The 18,182-nt window shown below is 39.5% G+C and overlaps 2 protein-coding genes across 4 annotated transcripts; both read right to left on the minus strand.

Annotated features, from left to right (window-relative positions):
• Positions 1 to 1,146: 1,146 nt before the first annotated feature.
• On the minus strand, positions 1,147 to 3,741 carry LOC134310352 (protein S100-B-like). 2 transcript variants are annotated; one of them, XM_062991915.1, is made up of 3 exons: positions 3,694 to 3,741; positions 3,119 to 3,261; positions 1,147 to 1,419 (listed from the first exon to the last, which is right to left on the minus strand). In XM_062991915.1, the coding sequence occupies exons 2-3, from the start codon at positions 3,257 to 3,259 to the stop codon at positions 1,270 to 1,272; spliced, it is 291 nt and encodes a 96-aa protein (XP_062847985.1). In that variant the 5' UTR covers positions 3,260 to 3,261; positions 3,694 to 3,741; the 3' UTR covers positions 1,147 to 1,269. The 2 variants fall into 2 exon arrangements, with proteins under 2 accessions (XP_062847985.1, XP_062847986.1); XM_062991916.1 differs by having other exon boundaries at positions 3,713 to 3,730.
• Positions 3,742 to 10,456: 6,715 nt separating this feature from the next.
• On the minus strand, positions 10,457 to 13,051 carry LOC134310353 (protein S100-B-like). Of its 2 annotated transcripts, none has more exons than XM_062991917.1 (3): positions 13,004 to 13,051; positions 12,429 to 12,571; positions 10,457 to 10,729 (listed from the first exon to the last, which is right to left on the minus strand). In XM_062991917.1, exons 2-3 carry the CDS (start codon positions 12,567 to 12,569, stop codon positions 10,580 to 10,582), a joined length of 291 nt encoding a protein of 96 aa, XP_062847987.1. In that variant the 5' UTR covers positions 12,570 to 12,571; positions 13,004 to 13,051; the 3' UTR covers positions 10,457 to 10,579. The 2 variants fall into 2 exon arrangements, with proteins under 2 accessions (XP_062847987.1, XP_062847988.1); XM_062991918.1 differs by having other exon boundaries at positions 13,023 to 13,040.
• Between the last annotated feature and the right edge of the window lie 5,131 nt (positions 13,052 to 18,182).

The raw sequence follows: 18,182 nt of genomic DNA on the forward strand, positions 1-18,182 counted from the left end.
TCATTATAAACCAAAGGTATTTATACAAAACAATAAATCAAAATACAACTCAGACAAAACACTAATACAAAAATGGCAAAGTCCGACCAAACAGTCGCTCAGGCAAAACAGTAATGTAGACAAAACCGTAGCGTAGACAAAACAGTAATGTAGACATGGCAATAATGTAGACAAAACGTAGCGTAGACAAAACAGCAGCACTCGGGGAACTGGAACCAAGCCAGCACAATCCGGGCTAAAGGACATAATAAAATACACAAAACTTAAACACGATGACCAATTTAAAAATAGATCGTATACCTACCAGCTGGAGAGCAATTTAGATGAAATCAATACAAAACCCCATCCTGCTACATAGTGTATACAATATAATGCGCAATATGAAATATGAGGTGGTCCTAGCAATCATACGGCAATTACGTTAGTGTAACAGACTTTTCTGTGGTGCAGTGTGCTGACCATGTTTGATGTATGTTTACTTGTCCATTTTTACGCTTCTCTACACACGTGATCATCTCTCTGTATCTTGTGCTCAAAAGAACAAGCCAGTAAAGTATTATGCTCCCGACAATTTGTCTATGTACAGTTTCTTTCTTTCTTTATGAACTCAGCAAACTTTAAAGATTCTCGGAAAGCAGGTTAAAAAGAATGTAGAGAAACAGATGGACTACAGACAGTAATTGTAGAACTACAAAGTGCTTCTATATGGAGAGGGTGAGAGGAATTGTCCAGGGTTGGAATTTTTTCTTCATCCTCCTCTTTCGCACTACCTTCAGACTGTCCAGCTGCAGACCCACCACAGAGCTGGTTTTCATCACCAGCTCATTTAGTTTATTGGCTTCTCCAGTCTTGATGCCACTACTCCAGTATACCACAGTAAAACAGAGGCTACTGGCCACCACAAGATCCACATCTATTGAACCTAATAATAGTCAATTAGGTGCAGCTTGCAGTTTCCAAAACACTGAAATGTTGGTCCATTCAGTCATGAGGTTACCCTTCTAAGATACGGCTGTATTCATGCATTACCCCAGAACCCCATGTCAGACAATGTCAGTGTGCACTGACCCATTTTTACACAAACATCTGTACTACAAATAAACAGTCGTAACACCAATAATAGTTCATATTTTATTGTTATCCAGACATACATAGCTGTGTCTTTGAATGTAGTGATACTGTTTTTGTATTTAAATACATTCACAAAGCTTGCACAGATTATAATATGACTTTCCTTTCATTTCTTGAGTGCTGCTTGTACGAATGACTTCATTTTTGGCCCTTGCAGAACTTCTTCTTGTAGTAGCCCTGGGCAAGACGGCTCATGGACTCAGTGAACTCCTTGAAGTTCACCTGGCCATCCTTATCCTTATCCATTTTGTCCAGAGCCTCACGGACATCCTCTTGGTCCACCTTAGCCTGAGAGAGTAGTGAGGGACAAAAGGAATTATTGTATTGTATTGTCTATTATATTTCCTATATATTTAAAGTAAGAAGCTTACAAAGCTTTTAAATGAGCGTTAAGCTACTCCTTCTGTTACTGAATGACTGGAACACACATTGTCTAAAAACAAGTTTTGATCAACACTTAATGGTTGACACTAAATGAAGGTTAATGCCAATCACATGGACAGAAACTAGCAGTAACAGGAGCTTAAACCATAGCTTCTAAACTCATGGTTGGTATAAACATTGCTTGTGGACAATGTCAACTGTCTTACAATTCATGGCAGATGTGTTTTAGTGGTTCCTTAATTAAATCTGACCAACTAGACAAACTTCCTTTTAACATAACTTGACAGTCTGTGATTTCATATTTATCCTGATAAATAAAAACACTTGTACTGTTGAAGGTAAATTAGGTAAGATGAAGGTCATTTCAAATAGGAAAGCCCTATTTAGTTTTTTTTTTAATGCATATCATCCTGGTCGGGGTATGTCTGCCCTTGCCATGCCTCTTCTTAAAGTACCTTTGAACAATTTGAGCCATGAAGTGACTGAACTACCTGAAGTTCAGATAGTGTCAACTGTGTTACAATTCATGGCAGATGTGTTTTCAGTGGTTCCTTAATTAAATCTGACCAACTAGACACACTTCTTTTAACAAAACTTGACAGTTTGTGATTTCATATTCATCCTGATGACTAAAAACACTGTTTGTACTGTTGAAGGTAAATTGGGTAAGATGAAGGTAAACTAGTCATTTTTGTCACTTATGGACATTTGCTTGAACCTGAAGTTCATAAAATGGATTAAAGACACAATCTATGATCTGTTTTCTTAGTCTACTTGGCACAGTGAACCACTTTGGAATGTGTAGTGTGAGATGTCATGCAGGGTCATCTCTCACTACCATCTTCTAAGATTTTTTTGGTACATATTTTCACATTTCAATTAGGAAAGCCTTGTTTAGGTTTTTTTTTGCATATCATCTTCTTAAAGTAGCTTTGAACAATATGAGCCATGAAGTGACTGAACTACCTGAAGTTCAGATAGTGTCAACTGTGTTACAAATCATGACAGAAGTGTTTTTTGTGGTTCCTTAATTAAATCTGACCAACTAGACACACTTCCTCTAAAATACCTTGACAGTTTGGGATTTCATATTTATCTTAATAAAAGAACACTGTTTATTGTACTGTGAAAGGTAAATTAAGTAAACAAGTCATATTTATCCTGATAAATAAAAACACTGTACTGTTGAAGGTAAATTAGGCAAGATGAAGGTAAACTAGTCATATTTTTGACTATTAAATTTCAAATAGGAAAGCCCTATTTAGGGTTTTCTTTTGCATATCATCCTGGTCGTGGTATATCTGCCCTTGCCATGCCTCTTCTTAAAGCAGCTTTAAACAATATGGGCCATGGAGTGACTTAACTACCTAGTTCAGACAGAGTTTTGGCATTACACTGATATTTTTTGCTATTAAACATAACTTGTGCATTACGCTACTAAAAAACTGTTATTTCCAAAAGATGTATTTTCTTTAGATTCTTCTATATTTGGTTAGATATAATTTTAACTAGCTGCTTCAAATAACTGGAATCTTTTACAATGAACTCTAAAACTAGAGTAATTTATTTCAGTTGCTTTTAATTAAACCTCTCTTTAACTCACCTGGAACTCAGGGCTGCTCAGCTGGTTCTGGATCAGAGTTTTCAGCTCAGCATTACTCAGACTCTTCTTGTTGTCATCTGTACCAGCGTACTCTTCAAACACCTCCAACATAGAGACAATAGCCTTCTCGAGCTTAGACATGGCTGAGACAGACAGAAACAGACAAAGGTCGATTGGCATCGGTAGTTTTAAATGAAGCTCATTCTGGTCCGCCTCTCTGATTGTCTGTTTTGTCTAATTTGGACATCCCATTGTTATTGTGACACTGACGATAAATATACTAATATAGTATCAGTGCAAAGGCTAATAGGAAGACCTCTAAGCAGCTATAAAGTACAAAAAAGAGCTACAATCAACATATTTCCCCCAAAAAGTCTAAGCATCCTTTACCAACCCAAACTATTTACCTGTTCAACACCAGCGTAGTCTTTGCTGTCCACAACAAATGCACATTAATAAAAATGATGTATTTATTAGAAGAAAACCTAAGTGCCATTACTGCCTGGCAAAGCATGATTTAAACTGAATTAATTTCTACCCGTTCTACCTGTTATCAACCATGCACCACTGCTTACCTCAGACAATGATGCTCACCTGAGTATTTGCCGAATCTGCAGGGATCTCAGCGTTTGAGATGCTGGCATCCAAAGAGCTTTTATTGCCTGCATCTAGCTTACCTCCCACTAATGATTCATACCTGGACAATTGTCCTCCACCCACATCCATACATGCAACCCTGTACACAAATAAATAAATAAAGGAAATGAAAAACAATAATTTTAATCTAGTTTATGCATTTTATGCAAATGCAGTTCCATCTTTCAAATATTCATATCTTGTGGCAGATAGGAGAAATGTAAACAGTAATGATTTGCCAATAATTTTGGACCTGTATTTAATTGAAAACATAAATGCAAAATAAAAAAAATTTATTTTTAAAGCCCTCTTTTCACCCAATTTAGTCATGTCGAGTTGTCATGTCGTCTTTTTCTATTTATTTTTTATGCATTTTCTCCCTTTTTTAAATCCTGTTTTAGTATAGTCAATTTGTCTTCCGCAGCTGTGGATCCCTGATTGCATTCGAGGAGGGTATGTTGCTGCTCACGCCTCTTCCCCACCCATTCGCAGTCCTAGCTGGCCCCTTCTTTTTCACCCATGCACTCTGCACAGGCGCCTCTATCTGCTAACCAGGGTTCTTTCGCAGCGTTTGAAGGCCCCACCCACATAGTCCGATCATCCCACCCTAGCAGACACCTTGGCCAATTAGTGTCTGTTGCAGGCACAGCCAATTATGCCCACTAGATGGCGCCAAGCCGGCCTATGGCAACGCCGAGTTTCGAACGGAGAAGTTCAGAATCTTGGCGCTGGTGTGCAAGCGGAATATCCTGCTGTGCCACCTCGGTGCCAGCTTATCTCTTTTCCGTCGCTGCTGCCGCCACCCCCTTCACAGATTGAAAAGGGTCGAGGTTGTCACACACCCACTGTAAAAACACGCATAGCCACCAATCGCTTCTTTTCACCTGCCAGAAGTAGGGTCTCAAAGAGCTAAGTATCACGTCGGGAGAGGCACGCCCTGTCATCCGTGATGCAGGCACCTCGACCAGTTAGCATAGGTTGTAACTGCCCCAGCCATGGTCCGTCCCCCTATAAACACATAGCTAATTGTGTCGACTGGCTGACAGTAAAAGTTGAGAATAAAACTCGAGAGTTCAAAGCGCTCAGCACTGCTGGGCTAGCATGTTTTACCACTGCCCCACCCAAACGCTTGATATTTAATTTAACTTGATAATTAATTTTAACTAGTTAACTTTACTGTTTTTTTTTTTTTATATATACTTATAGTTAAATTTGATGGCTGCAACATTTAAAAAAGATAAAATGGGGGCATGTTTACCACTGTGTTTATCATCTTATTAGTCTCCGTTATTGTACGTGGGATCTTCCAAAATGTTCCGCACTTTTATATTTTCGTTGGAAACAGTGAGGGCGGAAGGAGTAGTAATTGGTCGTGTCTGAGAGACTGAGAGAGAGCTTATAGTCCAGATTTAGCGTCATCTGATTTCCACCTGTTTGGACGCTTAAAGAAGCTTTAAGGGGAAGAGGATTTTCATGTGATGATGATGTGAAAGCAGCGATGCATCAGTGGCTACACGCTCAACCAAAAACATGTTTTGCTAATGGGATTAAAAAGTTGGTACGACGCTGGGAAAAAGCATCATAAAGTGACTACGTAGAAAAGTGATGTGTTTTTGAAATTCTTAATAAATAGAGTTTTAAAAGTGCAGAAACCTTTTGAAGAACCCTTGTATAATGTACTTCATAATGCACCACACGTTTTTGATACAGGTCTGGACTGCAGGCAGGCCAGTCTAGCATCTGTGCTCTAATACTATGAAGCCCACTTGCAGAATGTGGCTTGATATTGTATTGCTGGAGGTCTATTTACTCATTAAGTTTTCCATACAGTGACAAACAACAGCCCCAAACTTACACATACACGAAATTACACATCTCCTGTTATCTACTTTCCTTTTTTACCTGTTAAAAGATTCAAAACTGTTGTTTTTGATTAGCCTACATCAGAAAATAAAGTTGAAGATGTGTTTATTATATCAGCTGACTTCCAGTTTGACCACACTATTTAAAAAGTACATGGAACAATGTGTGTAAAGTTTTGACCTCAACTGGCCAGGTGATCAGCTATGTTTAAACCATAAAAAACAACAAATAAAATTGTGTAACAGCACAGTAAAACTAAATACCTTGTTGTAGGCACTTAGGTGTATTCTCAAACACTATATGAACATGCAGGAAGCTGCAAAACCTGCTTTGTGATGTTTTGACATTCTAGTCTATTGTTTACAGGCCTCTTCTCATTTTAGTTAAGTGGGTGTGGGGAACAGGTTTTAAATACTACACACCCTAATTCCATTTTGAAATTCATTACGGCTCTAAAGGTTAAACAAGTCGCTTTAAAGGCCCAAGGTGAATTCTTTATTGGGTGTGGTGTCTATAGATGGCTTAAGTGATAAACTCACGTACAACCCCAAATCAGAAAAAAGTTGGGACAGCATGGAAAATGCAAATAATAAAAAAACACAGAGTTTCTTACATTTACTTTGACTTTTATTTGATTGCAGACAGGATAAACCTGAGATATTTCATGTTTTGTTTCGTCAACTTCATTTCATTTATTAATAAACACTAAAGCATTTACCACTTTGTAATGTCGCCATTCCTTTTCACCACACTTAAAAGACGTTTTGGCACCGAGGATACCAAGTGATTTAGTGTTTCAGCTTTTATTTTGTCTCATTCTTCCTGCAAACACATCTTAAGATGTGCAACAGTAAGGGGTTGTCGTCGTTGTCGCATTTTTCATTTCAAAATTCTCCACACATTCTCTACTGGGGACAGGTCAGGACTGCAGGCAGGCCAGTTCAGTCCAGAACCATACCACAGCCATGCCTTTGTAATGTGTGCAGCATGTGGAAATCACTGGAAAAGATGACGTCTTGAAGGCAGCATATGTTGCTCTAAGATCTCAATGTATTTTCTCTGCATTAATGCTGCCATTACAGAAGTGTAAATGACCTTTGCCAAGGGCACTGACACAGCCCCATACCATGACAGACCCTGACTTTTGAATTCGTAGCTGATAACAGTCTGGATGGTCCTTTTCGTCTTTGGTCCAGAGCTCACGCAGTCCATTTGAATGCTGATTCATCTGACCACAATACACGCTTCCACTGTGTGATGGTCCATCCTAGATGCCTTCGTGCTCAGAGAAGTTGAAGCCGCTTCTGGACATGGTTACTATAAGGCTTCTTTTTTGCACAGTAAAGTTTTAAATGACATTTGTGCATGTGACTCTGTATTGTAGTGCTTGACAAAGGTTTGCCAAAGTAATCCCTCACCCATGTGGTTATATCAGCTATTGTTGAGTGGCAGTTCTTGGTACAGTGGCGTCTGAGGGATCAAAGATTGGCCTTGGCCTTTACACACTGAAATTCCTCCCAATTCCTTGAATCATTAAATTATATTATGCACTGTAGAGGGAGAAATATGCAAATCCCCTCCAATCTTCCTTTGAGGTAATTGTTTTTAAACATTTCAATAATTTTCTCACACATTTGTTGACAAACTGGAGATCCTCTGATCGTTTTTGATCATCAAAGACTCAGCCTTTCCTGGATGCTGCTTTTGTTCCAAACCATGATTACAATCACCTGTTGACATCACCTGTTTGGTATCACATCAGTATTTAGTTTTTTCACCTCATTACTAGCCCTAAATTGCCCATGTCCCAACTTTTTTTGGAATGTGTTGCAGGACTGAAATGCAGGAATGGAGGTTTATTAACAAATGAAGTGAAGGTGAGCAGACAAACAGTCAAAGTAAATGTAAGGAACACTGCATTTTTATTTCATTTGCATTTTCCATATTGTCCCAGCCTTTTCCGACTTGGGGTTGTAAATTGTATTGTGAAAGCTTATTGTGGTACAGTGGTAGCTCAGTAGTTAAGGTACTGGACTAGTAATCATGAAGTTGCTTGTTCAAGCTTGTTCAAGCATGCTTGTACATGCTATAAATGTGAGAACCATTTTCAAAAAGGTCTGTTGTGGCTGCACAATTTTCTTCATTTGACACTATATTGCCAAAACTATGTGAACACCCATTCTCATTCTGAGTTCACTTGTTTCTTCCACACCCATTGCTAACAGGTGTATAAGTCAATTTTAAGGCAACAGATTAAGAAGGGCCCTTTCCTGTTCCAGCACGACCGTCCCCTGTGCACAAAGCAAAGTTCATAAAGAAATGGTTTGACCTCATTGCCATTGAACCCCCTTGAGATTATCAGTGCCTTACCTCAAAATGTTCTTATGACTGTTTACTAATAGTTCCTACAAAGAAGGGGAAGTAAAATAATAAAATGTCGATCCAGCCTATTGTCATTTGTTCACATACCTTTTGTCATAGAGTGGAACAGTTCTTTACTGTAAAATAATGAGAATTATTAATGGATTATTAATTAATGCTTATTGTGTAGCAGAAATATAGTGTGGGTAGCAGTAGCACAGTGGGTGGAATTGGTTCTGCACTGCAACATAAGTCATGTGGATCTGGGTTTGATTCGTTTGTCTGATTATTACTGTGGGTAGTGTTTTCTGCATTCTTTCGGTGTATGTGTACTACAGGTACTTTACTTACCTCCCAGTAGCCAAAACATGCAAAAGAAAAGGGCTGGGCTAATTTGGATTATTGCTTTGCCCATTAAATGTTTTCATGCATGTAAGCAAGTCATGTATTATTTATAAGGCCCTACCTAATTTACAGCTGTAAAAATCGCGTCACAGGCCGTGAAATGAGTCTCCCATGTAATATGCAATTTGCTGTAAAATTCAGTATTTAAGGTTTGTGTTTAGCGATTTAACATTTTTTATTCATGTAGTTGTGACGGAGTGGACGTTTGGGGTGGTTGTGGTTAAAGTTGCTCGACAACGCCACCTAGGGGAATTTCACCCCAGGAATATTTATATAACAGGCCCCTAAGGCCCCGAAAGAAAGACACCCAGGTTCTAACACACTTGGAGACCAGAGACGTATCTCCAACACTTAGTCAATTTTATTAACAATTGTTTACAAAAGTTTCCACACGGGGCAAGCCACGTTCTGAGACAGACACAATTAGTATAAAATGATTAGCCACATCACATTTAATACTCTATGGGTCCATTTATCATTTAAAGACAACCACGGCAGGAAGGAACAGGGCTGAGGGCTTACCACGGCAGCGGGAAATATGGAAGTAAAGGAATCTCCTACGCTACACACCACACGTGATCACACCGCACACCTCAATACCACCCAGTGCTCTAGACTGCAGGGCAAGTGAAAAGGGTTCCACCACCAAAGTCCGTCTGCCTCCTGCTTTGGCCCACAGCTCCTGTCCAGCCAAACGAAAAAAGAAGAAACAAATAATTATAAACACAAATGGTGAAGGAAACCAATGATAATTAATAGCTCAAGAGGCAAAGGACACTTATCTCTCTCGCTTCTCTCTCTCAATGAGGTAAGCACAGGGTCCCTAGTCTCTTGCAGCCCCCTTACACCACACAAACAAAAAATAGAAAATACACATACAACAATACTTCAATAAAATAAACCATAAATCAAAATAAATGGAAACAATCATTATAAACCAAAGGTATTTATACAAAACAATAAATCAAAATACAACTCAGACAAAACACTAATACAAAAATGGCAAAGTCCGACCAAACAGTCGCTCAGGCAAAACAGTAATGTAGACAAAACCGTAGCGTAGACAAAACAGTAATGTAGACATGGCAATAATGTAGACAAAACGTAGCGTAGACAAAACAGCAGCACTCGGGGAACTGGAACCAAGCCAGCACAATCCGGGCTAAAGGACATAATAAAATACACAAAACTTAAACACGATGACCAATTTAAAAATAGATCGTATACCTACCAGCTGGAGAGCAATTTAGATGAAATCAATACAAAACCCCATCCTGCTACATAGTGTATACAATATAATGCGCAATATGAAATATGAGGTGGTCCTAGCAATCATACGGCAATTACGTTAGTGTAACAGACTTTTCTGTGGTGCAGTGTGCTGACCATGTTTGATGTATGTTTACTTGTCCATTTTTACGCTTCTCTACACACGTGATCATCTCTCTGTATCTTGTGCTCAAAAGAACAAGCCAGTAAAGTATTATGCTCCCGACAATTTGTCTATGTACAGTTTCTTTCTTTCTTTATGAACTCAGCAAACTTTAAAGATTCTCGGAAAGCAGGTTAAAAAGAATGTAGAGAAACAGATGGACTACAGACAGTAATTGTAGAACTACAAAGTGCTTCTATATGGAGAGGGTGAGAGGAATTGTCCAGGGTTGGAATTTTTTCTTCATCCTCCTCTTTCGCACTACCTTCAGACTGTCCAGCTGCAGACCCACCACAGAGCTGGTTTTCATCACCAGCTCATTTAGTTTATTGGCTTCTCCAGTCTTGATGCCACTACTCCAGTATACCACAGTAAAACAGAGGCTACTGGCCACCACAAGATCCACATCTATTGAACCTAATAATAGTCAATTAGGTGCAGCTTGCAGTTTCCAAAACACTGAAATGTTGGTCCATTCAGTCATGAGGTTACCCTTCTAAGATACGGCTGTATTCATGCATTACCCCAGAACCCCATGTCAGACAATGTCAGTGTGCACTGACCCATTTTTACACAAACATCTGTACTACAAATAAACAGTCGTAACACCAATAATAGTTCATATTTTATTGTTATCCAGACATACATAGCTGTGTCTTTGAATGTAGTGATACTGTTTTTGTATTTAAATACATTCACAAAGCTTGCACAGATTATAATATGACTTTCCTTTCATTTCTTGAGTGCTGCTTGTACGAATGACTTCATTTTTGGCCCTTGCAGAACTTCTTCTTGTAGTAGCCCTGGGCAAGACGGCTCATGGACTCAGTGAACTCCTTGAAGTTCACCTGGCCATCCTTATCCTTATCCATTTTGTCCAGAGCCTCACGGACATCCTCTTGGTCCACCTTAGCCTGAGAGAGTAGTGAGGGACAAAAGGAATTATTGTATTGTATTGTCTATTATATTTCCTATATATTTAAAGTAAGAAGCTTACAAAGCTTTTAAATGAGCGTTAAGCTACTCCTTCTGTTACTGAATGACTGGAACACACATTGTCTAAAAACAAGTTTTGATCAACACTTAATGGTTGACACTAAATGAAGGTTAATGCCAATCACATGGACAGAAACTAGCAGTAACAGGAGCTTAAACCATAGCTTCTAAACTCATGGTTGGTATAAACATTGCTTGTGGACAATGTCAACTGTCTTACAATTCATGGCAGATGTGTTTTAGTGGTTCCTTAATTAAATCTGACCAACTAGACAAACTTCCTTTTAACATAACTTGACAGTCTGTGATTTCATATTTATCCTGATAAATAAAAACACTTGTACTGTTGAAGGTAAATTAGGTAAGATGAAGGTCATTTCAAATAGGAAAGCCCTATTTAGTTTTTTTTTTAATGCATATCATCCTGGTCGGGGTATGTCTGCCCTTGCCATGCCTCTTCTTAAAGTACCTTTGAACAATTTGAGCCATGAAGTGACTGAACTACCTGAAGTTCAGATAGTGTCAACTGTGTTACAATTCATGGCAGATGTGTTTTCAGTGGTTCCTTAATTAAATCTGACCAACTAGACACACTTCTTTTAACAAAACTTGACAGTTTGTGATTTCATATTCATCCTGATGACTAAAAACACTGTTTGTACTGTTGAAGGTAAATTGGGTAAGATGAAGGTAAACTAGTCATTTTTGTCACTTATGGACATTTGCTTGAACCTGAAGTTCATAAAATGGATTAAAGACACAATCTATGATCTGTTTTCTTAGTCTACTTGGCACAGTGAACCACTTTGGAATGTGTAGTGTGAGATGTCATGCAGGGTCATCTCTCACTACCATCTTCTAAGATTTTTTTGGTACATATTTTCACATTTCAATTAGGAAAGCCTTGTTTAGGTTTTTTTTTGCATATCATCTTCTTAAAGTAGCTTTGAACAATATGAGCCATGAAGTGACTGAACTACCTGAAGTTCAGATAGTGTCAACTGTGTTACAAATCATGACAGAAGTGTTTTTTGTGGTTCCTTAATTAAATCTGACCAACTAGACACACTTCCTCTAAAATACCTTGACAGTTTGGGATTTCATATTTATCTTAATAAAAGAACACTGTTTATTGTACTGTGAAAGGTAAATTAAGTAAACAAGTCATATTTATCCTGATAAATAAAAACACTGTACTGTTGAAGGTAAATTAGGCAAGATGAAGGTAAACTAGTCATATTTTTGACTATTAAATTTCAAATAGGAAAGCCCTATTTAGGGTTTTCTTTTGCATATCATCCTGGTCGTGGTATATCTGCCCTTGCCATGCCTCTTCTTAAAGCAGCTTTAAACAATATGGGCCATGGAGTGACTTAACTACCTAGTTCAGACAGAGTTTTGGCATTACACTGATATTTTTTGCTATTAAACATAACTTGTGCATTACGCTACTAAAAAACTGTTATTTCCAAAAGATGTATTTTCTTTAGATTCTTCTATATTTGGTTAGATATAATTTTAACTAGCTGCTTCAAATAACTGGAATCTGTTACAATGAACTCTAAAACTAGAGTAATTTATTTCAGTTGCTTTTAATTAAACCTCTCTTTAACTCACCTGGAACTCAGGGCTGCTCAGCTGGTTCTGGATCAGAGTTTTCAGCTCAGCATTACTCAGACTCTTCTTGTTGTCATCTGTACCAGCGTACTCTTCAAACACCTCCAACATAGAGACAATAGCCTTCTCGAGCTTAGACATGGCTGAGACAGACAGAAACAGACAAAGGTCGATTGGCATCGGTAGTTTTAAATGAAGCTCATTCTGGTCCGCCTCTCTGATTGTCTGTTTTGTCTAATTTGGACATCCCATTGTTATTGTGACACTGACGATAAATATACTAATATAGTATCAGTGCAAAGGCTAATAGGAAGACCTCTAAGCAGCTATAAAGTACAAAAAAGAGCTACAATCAACATATTTCCCCCAAAAAGTCTAAGCATCCTTTACCAACCCAAACTATTTACCTGTTCAACACCAGCGTAGTCTTTGCTGTCCACAACAAATGCACATTAATAAAAATGATGTATTTATTAGAAGAAAACCTAAGTGCCATTACTGCCTGGCAAAGCATGATTTAAACTGAATTAATTTCTACCCGTTCTACCTGTTATCAACCATGCACCACTGCTTACCTCAGACAATGATGCTCACCTGAGTATTTGCCGAATCTGCAGGGATCTCAGCGTTTGAGATGCTGGCATCCAAAGAGCTTTTATTGCCTGCATCTAGCTTACCTCCCACTAATGATTCATACCTGGACAATTGTCCTCCACCCACATCCATACATGCAACCCTGTACACAAATAAATAAATAAAGGAAATGAAAAACAATAATTTTAATCTAGTTTATGCATTTTATGCAAATGCAGTTCCATCTTTCAAATATTCATATCTTGGGGCAGATAGGAGAAATTTAAACAGTAATGATTTGCAAATAATTTTGGACCTGTATTTAATTGAAAACATAAATGCAAAATAAAATAAAAATATTTTTAAAGCCCCCTTTTCACCCAATTTAGTCATGTCGAGTTGTCATGTCGTCTTTTTCTATGTATTGTTTATGCATTTTCTCCCTTTTTTAAATCCTGTTTAAGTATAGTCAATTTGTCTTCCGCAGCTGTGGATCCCTGATTGCATTTGAGGAGGGTATGTTGCTGCTCACGCCTCTTCCCCACCCATTCACAGTCCTAGCGGGCCCCTTCTTTTTCACCCATGCACTCTGCACAGGCGCCTCTATCTGCTAACCAGGGTCCTTGCACAGCGTTTGAAGGCCCCACCCACATAGTCCGATCATCCCACCCTAGCAGACACCTTGGCCAATTAGTGTCTGTTGCAGGCACAGCCAGTTATGCCCACTAAATGGCGCCAAGCCAGCCTATGGCAATGCCGAGTTTCGAACGGAGAAGTTCAGAATCTCGGCGCTGGTGTGCAAGCGGAATATCCTGCTGTGCCACCTCGGTGCCAGCTTATCTCTTTTCCGTCGCTGCCGCCACCCCCCTCACAGATTGTAAAGCGTTGAGGTTGTCACACACCCACTGTAAAAACACGCATAGCCACCAATCGCTTCTTTTCACCTGCCAGAAGTAGGGTCTCAAAGTCGCCCTGTCATTCGTGATGCAGGCACCTCAACCAGTTAGCAGAGGTTGTAACTGCCCCAGCCATGGTCCGTCCCCCTATAAACACATAGCTAATAATTGTGTCGACTGACTGAACTCTCGAGTTTTATTCTCAACTTTACTGTCAAAGCGCTCAGCACTGGTGGCCTAGCGTGTTTTACCACTGCCCCACCCAAACTCTTGATATTTAATTTAACTTGATAATTAATTTTAACTAATGAACTCTACTGGGTTTAGGGTTAGGGTCTACAGTAGGGTCTACTGGCCTTTCTCACTCAGAATGACCTCCATGATTCGTACCAGTCTGGCTTCAAGGCAGCACATTCTACGGAAACAGCTCTTGTAGTGGTTACTGAGAAGCTTCATGCAGCCAAAGCAGCCAAACTGTCATCTGTCCTTATTCTTCTTGACCTCTCTAGAGCCTTCGACACAGTGAATCACAGCATTCTCTTGTCCACTCTCTCCAACCTTGGAGTAACAGGTTCAGCATGGCAATGGATGGCCTCCTACCTGGAAGGGCGCTCCTACCAAGTGTCATGGAGGGGATCCATATCTCCCCCATGCACTCTCTCAACCGGTGTTCCTCAGGGCTCTGTACTTGGCCCACTTCTTTTCTCTATCTACACCCACTCTCTGGGCAAGGTCATAGCCTCCCATGGCTTCTCCTACCACTCCTATGCAGATGACACTCAGCTCGTTCTGTCATTTCCTCCTTCAGACACGCAAGTCTCAGCTCGCATCTCAGCATGTCTGCGAGATATCTCACAATGGATGTCGGCTCATCATCTAAAACTTAATCCCAGCAAGACAGAGATGTTGCTCATTCCTGGAGATCAGTCTCCAACCCAGGACCTAGTCATTTTTCTGGATGACTCCCAGATCAGACCATCTGATAAGGTAAGAAGTCTTGGTGTTGTCCTTGATAACCAGCTGACATTCTCTCCTCATATAGCCAACATGACCAGAGCGTGTCAGTTCCTCCTGTACAACATCAGGAAGATTCGTCCATTTCTCTCCAGGGAAGCTACCCAGATTCTGGTCCAGTCACTTGTAATCTCACGGTTGGACTACTGCAACTCCCTTCTGGCTGGAGCGCCCATGTCCACGATTAAACCCTTACAGCTCATTCAAAATGCAGCTGCACGTCTGGTTTTTAACCAACCCAAACACTGCCACATCACTGCTACGTTCTCTTCACTGGCTTCCTGTAGCTGCACGCATTCAGTTTAAAACACTGACGCTCGCCTACAAAGCCAAAAATGGACCAGCCCCAAGCTACCTTCGTGGCCTAATCAAACCCCGCTCTGTACCACGCAACCTCCGAGCCTCTAGTCTCGCTCGACTTGAGCCCCCATCCAGGTCTAAAGGAAGACAAGCATCAAGGCTGTTCTCTGTTCTAGCACCGAAGTGGTGGAATGAACTTCCTCTGTCTGTCCGAACATCTGAGTCTCTTGCTGTCTTTAAAAAACGATTAAAAACCCACCTTTTTACTAAACACTTAGGCTGACTTGTAGTTATTTACTAACATTTTGTTCCATTCTTTTCCATTAAAAAAAAAAAAAAAAAAAAAGCCTTTTAACAGGTTTTAGCAGATTTGTGTTCTTTGACTGTTGTTTACCTAAACTTGAGAAATGAAATGTTCACTATAGAAGCACTTCTGTAAGTCGCTCTGGATAAGAGCGTCTGCTAAATGCTGAAAATGTAAATGTAATGTAAATGTTTGTATATACAGCGGGGAAAATAAGTATTGAACACATCAACATTTTTCTCAGTAAATGTATTTCTAATGGGACTATTGACATGAAATTTTCACCAGATGTTGGTAACAACCCAAGTAATCCACACATATAAAGCAGTCAAAACAAATAAGTCCAAAAATTAAGTTATGTGTAATAAAGTGAAATGAAACAGGGAAAAAGTATTGAACACATGAAGAAAAGGAGGTGCAAAAAGGCATGGAAAGCCAAAACACCAGCTGAAATCTGTCAGTATTTAGAAAGCAATCCTGCCCCTATCAGTGCAAATTAATATCAGCTGGTTTAGTCCTAATTGATGGCCTACAAAAAGGTTTCTTATTACCAAGGTGTCACACAATAAGCATCTCGTGATGGGTAAAAGCAAAGAGCTCTCTCAAGACCTTCGCAACCTTATTGTTGCAAAACATACTGATGGTATTGGTTACAGACGTATTTCTAAACTTCTGAATGTTCCAGTGAGCACCGTTGGGGCCATTATCCGGAAGTGGAAAGAACATCATTTCACCATAAACCGTCCACGGCCAGGTGCTCCTCGCAAGATTTCTGACAGAGGAGTCAAAATAATCAGAAGAGTTGTCCAAGAGCCAAGGATCACTCGCGTAGAGCTTCAGAAAGACCTGGAATTAGCAGGTACAGTTGTTTCAAAGAAAAGTATAAGTAATGCACTCAACATTTGGACAAGCCTATAAAATACTGGGAGAATATAGTCTGGTCAGATGAAACCAAAATTGAACTCTTTGGATGTCATAGCACACACCATGTTTGGAGGAGAAAAGGCACTGCACATCACCTCAAAAACACCATACCAACAGTGAAGTTTGGAGGTGGGAATATCGTGGTGTGGGGCTGTTTCTCAGCATATGGTACTGGTAGACTTTATGTAATTAAAGAAAGGATGAATGGAGAAATGTACCGAGACATTCTTGATAAGAATCTGCTGCCATCTACCAGGATGCTGAAGATGAAACGAGGGTGGACATTTCAGCAAGACAATGATCCCAAACACACAGCCAAGGAAACTCTCAAGTGGAGAGAGAGCTTATAGTCCGGATTTAGCGCCATCTGATTTCCACCTTTTTGGACACTCAAAGAAGCTTTCAGAGGAAGAAGATTTTCATGTGATAATAATGTGAAAGCAGCGGTGCATCAATGGCTAAACACTCAACCAAAAACATTTTTGCTGATGACATTAAAAAGTTGGTACGACGCTGGGAAAAAGCATCATAAAGTGACTACGTAGAAAAGTGATGTCATTTCTTTTTTTTCCAATTCTTAATGAATAGAGTTAAAAAAGTGCAGAAACCTTTTGAAGAACCCTTGTATATTGTACTTCATAATGCACCACACGTTTTTGACACAGGTCTGGACTGCAGGCAGGTCAGTCTCGCATCTGTGCTCTAATACTATGAAGCCCACTTGCAGAATGTGGCTTGATATTGTATTGCTGGAGGTCTCTTTACTCATTAAGTTTTCCATACAGTGACAAACATCAGCCCCAAACTTACACATACACAAAATTACACATCTCCTGTTATCTACTTTCCTTTTTTACCGGTTAAAAGATTCAAAACTGTTGTTTTTGATTAGCCTACATCAGAAAATAAAGTTTGAAATGTGTTTATTATATCAGCAAACTTTGTTTGACCACACTATTTAAAAAGTACAGTAGTCCCTTGACTTAAGAACAGCCCTTTGGAACCAATTACATTCGTAAGTCAAAATGTTTGTTAGTTAAACCTATTTTTCTCATAAGAAATCATGTAAATACAATTACGGAGTGTCTATTTGCACCCGGGTGCACATAGCAATCCCCACACAGTACAGCTATTCGTACCCCAAACAAACTCAACTGCGCATGTCTACCAACGACTGATCTGCTGTAGGGCGGAGTTGCAGAAAAGGCGCCACTTCGAAGTTTTAACACTTCCAATAATCCAATGTCACATGTACTGGGAATATGTCATAGAGGGACCAGAGATCCTGCACCTACAAATACCACTGACCTGTGGGTGGCTATCCAGATGGCACGGGTCAACACCCCTTCAGATATTTCCATCCACTTGTGGAACCAATGCCTGCTGCACTACAGGCTAAAGGGGTACCTAACATCATACTAGTTCCTGTACCAAGACTTTTGGCATGTCAGTATATGTCGCTATTTTACACCTGGGTGTAGATAATGTATACTGTGAATAATACAATCTGAAAATAATATAAAAATAGTGAGATTATTTGTAATCTTGCGATATTTACACCTGGGTGTAAATAGTATAAATTGCTGTTTACACCAGGGTGCAAATTGAACACTGTGCTGCTTACACCAGGGTACAAATAGCATCTGCCATACAATTAATCCCAAACCACTGCCTTACCTAACCTCTCTAATGTCTTAAATGGTCTCTTTTGTTATAAATACAAGTACAGTGTATCACGAAAGT

This window comes from Trichomycterus rosablanca, chromosome 3, assembly GCF_030014385.1.
Source record: "Trichomycterus rosablanca isolate fTriRos1 chromosome 3, fTriRos1.hap1, whole genome shotgun sequence".
NCBI classification, from domain to species: domain Eukaryota; kingdom Metazoa; phylum Chordata; class Actinopteri; order Siluriformes; family Trichomycteridae; genus Trichomycterus; species Trichomycterus rosablanca.

Coding starts and splice junctions, on each gene's coding strand:
- LOC134310352 (XM_062991915.1), bottom strand. CDS start 3,259: ATGTCTAAGCTCGAGAAGGCTATTGTCTCTATGTTGGAGGTGTTTGAA. Junction 1,420..3,118: donor TGAGCAGCCCTGAGTTCCAG/GTGAGTTAAAGA, acceptor CTACTCTCTCAG/GCTAAGGTGGACCAAGAGGA.
- LOC134310353 (XM_062991917.1), bottom strand. CDS start 12,569: ATGTCTAAGCTCGAGAAGGCTATTGTCTCTATGTTGGAGGTGTTTGAA. Junction 10,730..12,428: donor TGAGCAGCCCTGAGTTCCAG/GTGAGTTAAAGA, acceptor CTACTCTCTCAG/GCTAAGGTGGACCAAGAGGA.